This window comes from Lupinus angustifolius, chromosome LG17, assembly GCF_001865875.1.
Source record: "Lupinus angustifolius cultivar Tanjil chromosome LG17, LupAngTanjil_v1.0, whole genome shotgun sequence".
NCBI classification, from domain to species: domain Eukaryota; kingdom Viridiplantae; phylum Streptophyta; class Magnoliopsida; order Fabales; family Fabaceae; genus Lupinus; species Lupinus angustifolius.
The window spans coordinates 8,776,778-8,784,307 of NC_032025.1; the positions used below are offsets into that span (position 1 = coordinate 8,776,778).

The 7,530-nt window shown below is 33.0% G+C and overlaps 1 protein-coding gene across 1 annotated transcript; it reads right to left on the reverse strand.

Annotated features, from left to right (window-relative positions):
- On the reverse strand, window positions 674–5,644 carry LOC109330553 (basic leucine zipper and W2 domain-containing protein 2-like). The gene is made up of 8 exons (XM_019564780.1): window positions 5,525–5,644; window positions 4,848–4,871; window positions 3,863–3,968; window positions 3,681–3,749; window positions 2,667–3,160; window positions 1,865–2,126; window positions 1,140–1,348; window positions 674–1,019 (listed from the first exon to the last, which is right to left on the reverse strand). The coding sequence occupies exons 1-8, from the start codon at window positions 5,527–5,529 to the stop codon at window positions 953–955; spliced, it is 1,236 nt and encodes a 411-aa protein (XP_019420325.1). The 5' UTR covers window positions 5,530–5,644; the 3' UTR covers window positions 674–952.

The window sequence follows — 7,530 nt, forward strand, 5'->3', positions numbered from 1 at the left end:
CAAATTCACTTTCTTGATTCTCTCTCCTATATTGTACAAAGTTAAGGGTAATAAAATACCTCACTTATAAATCTCATGTACTTCAATAATAAACCCACAAAAGTATCAAAACTTTACCCTCTTGATCCATATTTCCTGAGTTTCTTTCTATACCTTCTGGATTCGTTTACGAGTTAAATTTTAGAAGAAATGACTTCAGAATTATCTTACAAATGTTTTTCATAACTAAGCATTCTCTTCCTCTCTCCTATATTGTACAAAGTTAATAATAAAATACCTCACTTATAAATCTCATGTAATTCAATAATAAACCCACCCACAAAAGTATCAAAACTTTACCCTCTTCAATTCATTTTATTTGATCCATATTTCCTGAGTTGCTTTCTCTACCTTCTGGATTCGTTTACGAGTTAAATTTTAGAGGGGATGACTTCAGAATTATCTTACAAGTGTTTTTCATAACTAAGCATTCTCTTTCCCTTCATTCCCCTCCAAAACTCAACTCGCAAATAGACCCTTAATAAACCTATAAATACTTTACGCTATGGTAGACGTAATATAACCTAGGGCCTTCTTGATATCTAACCGCATGGACATTATCCTGTACGCTTGCATGGACAATCCGTATAATTAGCCATCAGATCAATTAAAATTTTGAAGAAATTATAGCACATAACCAAGATAAGAGTAAATCTATTACTGAAAAGTCACTCGAAATAAAATACAGTTATACATCAGACATAAACCACCATGGCATGAAGAAAACACGCAAGCACCACACTTGTAAGGAGGGCACGATGGTGGTTAGAACAATGTGAAATAGAAAATTAAATAGATATCATAAGTGCTGCGAATCAAACTTAAGAGAATCCAAGTGAAAGCAGATATCTAATGGTAGAAGAGCTAGAGCTAAAGACCGCCGGATATCTTCGGCCTTGAACCTCCGCCACACTTATTCTTCTTCTTCTGCCTCCTCCAGCCAATTAACAAAGGGTTCAAGTGCCTTAATAAAATTTTGTCTGTACCGGTTACAAATAAAGCGATTATGAGTAATAAGTTTAGTAGTAATGTCAAAAATTACATGCATCGTGAAGGAAATAAGATTTGAAGAGTAAGAGAATGTCCAGGAAAATACAGACCTGCCCTTGGTGTTTGTTCCTTTCCGGAACCAGTGAAGAATGGTATCCTCGGCCAGCACATCCGCCTCATAAAGTGATCTAATAATCTCAGGGAACAGCTTCATCAATTTGGCATCCTCATAGCATTGCATCTGTACTTTGTACATCAGTTCCAGCTCAAGCTTCCCAGTGGTGCAGAATGTATTCAACAGCTCGGACCAAGTTTTTAACTTCATCATAAACACAGCACTCTTAATCCACAACTTTGAGAATTACATGATAATAAGCTAATTCAATCCTATCACTACAAATGATACAATCTTCAAAACAAGTCAAAGTGAGCATGTGTTGACACCATATCAGACTGCCAAATCCACTGTCACTTAAAACTTGTTAAGCAGTATTCAGATAGCTCTATGAAACATGACACAATAGTAATGAGCACCTCGGCTCTTCTTTCTAGATGCATGCAAATTGAAATTCAACATACTGAGAGAACATCAAGAAATTTGAAACATTTAAAAAAAGTTATAACCAACAAGCATTGAACAATGTTCCAGTCATGGCATTGGCAAAACTTATAAAAGTTCACTCCGATCATAAAACATGAATCTTCAAAACTCACTACTTGAATATTTTTTCTGTTCCATAAGAAACCAACTAACACAAGGTCAAAGTTATCATAGGTAAAAGTTCCTAAGCAAGCAAATACAAAAAAGCATAGATGCAAAATATCTAAAGGATACCTGGCGCATGGCTGCATTTGCATTCTGTTGCTGATTTTTCCCAGACCACTGAACAGCGTCCATTAAAACATCCCACAATACTCGCACAACCTCTGTATCCGGCAATTTAGCATCTCTAATTTGCAGTTTCACAGTTTCAATGACTTCAGATATATCAGCCTCCTCTGTTATCTGTGTTGTTAAGGCAGACTTCATTTCCTTAAGTTTCACCTCAAATATTTTCTTTTCATTATACTCAACCAAGGCCACCAGTCCTTCCTTGCTAACAGATTGACAATGAATAGACGTCTTTAAGTTCCAACATAACGAACAAAACAATAGGGAACAATAAAGATAGAGTCTAGTATAATTTTCACATCTAACATTGTGAGACAAGCATTAATTGGATTAAAATTAAATAAGATTAAATCACTCCAAGAAAGATATACTTAATTATGCCCACTTTGATGATCAATTAGCAAATGTCTAGTTGATACAGTAGATTCGGAACAAGCTTCATATACCAGAAAATTGGTACATGCATTTCAAGGTATGGTTCCAGGCTGCAGTTCAGGCCTTGTGCTTGTGAATCCTATTCAATTCAATTTCTTTCCCAGAAAGAAAAAAGAAACTGTGTCCTATGCTGATGCTAAAATATTTAGCAAATTCTCAGCAGCATAATAATTAAGAATTGCATTTCTAATTTTTTGAAAGCAATGGCCTACACAAATATAATCAACCATCAACCATCAACCATGCTCTAAAAGGCAAAAGTATAAAGCATTCTATATAAAAAGGTGTCCTTGGCAATAATAAGACTTACGTGAAATGTTCTGAGAAAGACTCATTAGATCTTTTTGCAGGGGGGAAAATATCCAAAAGATTATCCTCAACTTTTCCTCGTTTCAGAATTGAAATAAGATCATCAAGGCTGTTGTCAATCAGGTACTCCTTAAAGAAGTCCGTCATAAATGAAAGAACTAGCCCTTTGGCCACAAGGTTATCCTTAAGAAGTGGTTGGAACACTGTTTCTGGCGGAAGACCAGACAGCTTCTGGGAGAATGCAAGGGCTGTGAATATTGCCAACTTTTTCCTCTCATTTTCCTCGAAAAGTTCCAAGGACTGAAGGAATTTCCGCATGACATTTTCAAGGTTCTTGATGAGAAATGGCTTTCGTCGCAAAATCTTCTGTATGTAGATTACAGATGGTAATATGAGTTCATGCTTGGGCTCACACTCTATTATGGAGTAAGGATGGCGCTCCCCCTCGTCAGGCTTAGTAGTTCCAGGTTGTGTACGACACCCGATGAAAACAACCTACACTAATGCAAAATTGAGATGAACAATAGGACATCTATATCTCAGATACATCAGGTGGCAGTAAAAGATTAAAAGACTATTTGGAATACTAAAATTAGAAGACCTTGAAAATGTTCCTTTTGGAAATGGAAAAGGAAAGCCAATAAAATTACATTATTCAATGTCTTCAACTATGTTCAAATTCTGTAACTATGATCAGATGTTTATTTCAGTGAAAAAAAATTCTGCATTGAAGGAAGAAAATTGGCCCTTTACTGTTGAAGAATGGGAATCACATGTAGGGTGACTAAGGTGTCTCTGCAGTTGACTGCAGTTGTTTCTCGAGTACAGATTGAGAAAATCTTGATAAAGCAGATACCATCTAAGCATGGCAAACCACAATAGTTATGAAAACCATCAAATCATGAATGTAAATAATACCATAAATACGCTTCTAAATGTTTCTACCTACAATGAAATCCAAAATCAAAGCTTTTGAACAGAGAAAAAATGTCTTCCACTGGTTTAGAAAGCTTGCCTCAAAAAAGGTGTCACCGTATCTTGAGAAGTTAAGGTCTGAAGATTCAATGCTCTTAGCAATAAGTTCCTACAAAGATAAATTATGAAATCAGTTCCATGAAGCTATCAGAGCGCAAGAAAGTTGAACGCAATGCAAATGATGAACAAAAAAATAGGATCTAAATTGCCAACAGTAATTACCAGATCACCAGCATTATCCAAATAAATCTGGACCACTGCATCCGAGAATGCTGCAGGGTCCAGCGGCGCTGCGATATTCCGTTTGCGGGTCTTAATCCGCGTACCACTAGAGATTGAGATACACATAACACAACATAAGAATCTCAATAAAGATTATACATATACAAGAAATAAAACAACAATATAAGCTGCATGGAATTACTAAATGATAGTATAAATGAAAGATTGTCGAGTAGTATTATTAGCACTTGCATTATTAAGCTCTACTCCACCTGTTCCTTTAGAAGTGTCATCCTAGGGCTTTTTACACAAACCAAGGAAATCATTGGATTTTTGTGTTTTTAATAAAATTGTTATTGTTTTTCCTATTTCTCAATTCCTATCTCCACTCGACTCCACAATTGTTTTTTTTCTCTCCACGATAATGAGGGTGAGGGTACAATTGATAAAGAGGTAATTAATATCGACTTGAAGTCTAAGAACAACGGTTAAATAGGAACATTATTTTCTAAGAAAAAACACTTACGAAGGAACAGAGAAAGTGGTTGTGAAGACGAGAGATTACATGAGCATATATAGTTTGGTACTCAAAATTGATTAACAGCTCATTGGTAGTGCTATTTCCCCCTGATTTCTTTCAAGGGTATTGTAGCCAGGGTGAGTTGTCAAGCATTTCATTGGCTCTTGATTACTTTTCAAACCGTTTTACTATGAAACAGGCATTCATGAATACATGACAAGTTATGCTCGGTACCAAACCTAGCAGGGTACTACAAAATTTCCCGTGACTAAACACATAGTTCAACAATCACTTTCCATTCTACTGAATACTGATACTGCTACCATTATTGACTTTTCATGCTCTCAAACAAATACGAAGTTAGGTAATAATTTCCCTTCCTTTGACATATTAAAAGAAAGAAGGGTCATAAAAGTCCCCTATTATCTTCCCCTCAATCTATAAAACTCTCAAACAAATACTTACCCGAGAGTGGGTCTCTCCTTCGAGCTGCAAGACAGGAAATCATGATTAGTTGATAATTATTATATACTGTGAAGAAGAAAATCAATTTCTAATTTACTAAACAATTACAGGCAATGTCAAAAACTATTCCACTGGAAAACAGACTTCAAGAACACTACAATGATAATATTTAAGGCTTTCTCTAATGTGTTACCAACGGGACATTTTAATCCACATAATCTAGAATTGAAAATTGGTGCATGGCAAACTTATCCTGTTAAAACATGTCCTAGGGTACAAATATTAGAAAGAAAAAACTGAATAGATTTAAATTACCGTATTTTATGAACTAAATCCGTTTAACCAAATAAGGACTAAGTCGGGAGCGACACCTGTTGGGAGGGATAGTCACGCATCCAGAAATGATTAGTTCCTTACTCGAAAAGTGAGGGGATAAAGTACCAAAAACATATAAGAACTAGATCACTCCGGTTCTAATTGATCTTAAGAGAATGAAGAAAGAAAAAATAAACCAAATCTGAAAATTTCATATCTAGTAAGTCATTTCAAAAAACGAAAAAGAACTTCTGAGTAATTTTTGTGATTGCTAAAGAGGTCGATGGCATGTACAATGGATTAGATAAGCGGAAGGGGAAAACAAGCAGTAATGCATAGCGCGGGGATAAAATGAACGTTACCTCATAAACCAAGACGAAAAGGGATCGGTAGATCGGTGTCTGCGACTCTACTTATCGAAGAGAATAAGCAATGAGAGGAGAAAAAAACACAGACGGAAAAAGAATAGAAGAACCTGATCCGGTGAGCTTCTACAGATATTTATTATTACTTATATTTTAATACCTCTAATAAAATAAAACATAAATTTAGTCCATTGTTTTTTTTTAATTTTACACTTTTATCATGATTGTTAGAGTAATCGATCATAAATCACTCGTATCAATATATTAATGTGATTATATATATATATATATATATATATATATATATATGAAAAAGGAGGTGAATATAATTTTTTAAATAAAATAATAATAAATGTCATCGGTCCTAAATCACTCATAACATGTATCAATATATTAATGTAATTATATATATATAAAAAAAAGGAGGTGAATATAATTTTTTAAATAAAATAATAATAAATGTAATCGGTCCTAAATCACTCATAACATGGATCAATATATTAATGTGATTATATATATATATATATATATATAAAAAGGAGGTGAATATAATTTTTTAAATAAAATAATAATAAATGTAATTAAGTTAAATTTTAAAGAGTTTTGATGTAATTTACTATTAATTAATTATACATTATTTAAGATAATTGATCATTAATAATTTTGCATATAGAATTTGATATTGAATTCCTATTATCTTTTGTATATTTAAATGACGTCTCTTTAAAATTATTGTTGTATTTTGTAATAAACCAAAATAAGTTTTTTATAATATATTATATTTTAGCTTCTCTTTTTACTATGTGTCACTCATTTTCTAGGGAACGTCGATGAGATAAGTTTTGATTTAAACTATCTTATTAAGTATTGTAATGATCATTTCTTATAACTTATGGAGAAACTGAAATCCAAATTATGTTGAACCAAACAACAAGTTCTTTATCCATTTGTTACTTTCATGAGCTCACTCGACCACATGCTCCAATAGAAAAGTGAGCAAAATTAAATTGATTTTTTAAACAATTTCAAAACGTAAAATCCTACAAAAACAAAAATATTTGATTAATAATATAAACTCAAATGTTTTATTGTTATTTTGGTAATGACATTGTCAAATAAAAATACATTATTCTTATACTAGAACTGAAAGTGCGCATGTCAAGAGGAGCAGTTTGGAAAGCTTGCCCACTATGTGTTTTGATGAGGACAATTTGAGTTTCTTAAGAGCTTGAAGATCATCGACAAATCAACGTGCTTAAGCCTCAAGATTGGTATTAGACTTAGACTAGTAATTAGTTTAGGTTGAGTCTAAGGCTTAGGTAAACTCAATACATGTCTCATATACATAATACATTAAATTATTTTATTTTGAGATATGACATTCATAATATGTTCATGCATAATATATATACATGTTATATGTGCATATTAGGCATAAAATTAGTGTTGAACATGTATAGGTTAAGTGCATAACGTATTTGAGTATTGCAATTTAAAAATATACATAGAAATATGCAGTTAATCGATTAAGGTGAGTTTTAATCGATTAACGTAAGTTTTTGAAAAGCATTTGGAACAGAAAACTTGGAAAACCGAATCAGTTACAATTTTGTATCTCGTTAATCGATTAACCAATGATTTAATCGATTAACTGGGCTGCAGAATGGTTTCTTTATAAGCTACGTTTTCAGAACTCAAGCTTATTCTTGCATGTTAGATTTTAAGAGAGTTAGAGCATATTTTCGTGTTAATTGCTACATCTACATGAAATTGCATTTGTGAGATTAGAGAAGAGAAAATTCTATGCTTTAGGATTGAGAGGCATTACATGTTTTGTTTCTCATCATTTCATCTCACATGTTCATGCATTTCTTGATGTTTTTGGAAAGATTTCATATTCTGTAAAATCTGTCTTGAACTCATGCGTTATCATTTTATATGAGACATGTGTTAGAGTTGTAGAGTAAGGTGTTAATTGTTTTAATTTGAGCATTGTAAGTGCT

Coding starts and splice junctions, on each gene's coding strand:
- LOC109330553 (XM_019564780.1), bottom strand. Junction 3,750..3,862: donor TGGATAATGCTGGTGATCTG/GTAATTACTGTT, acceptor TTATCTTTGTAG/GAACTTATTGCTAAGAGCAT. Junction 1,349..1,864: donor CAAATGCAGCCATGCGCCAG/GTATCCTTTAGA, acceptor TTTATGATGAAG/TTAAAAACTTGGTCCGAGCT.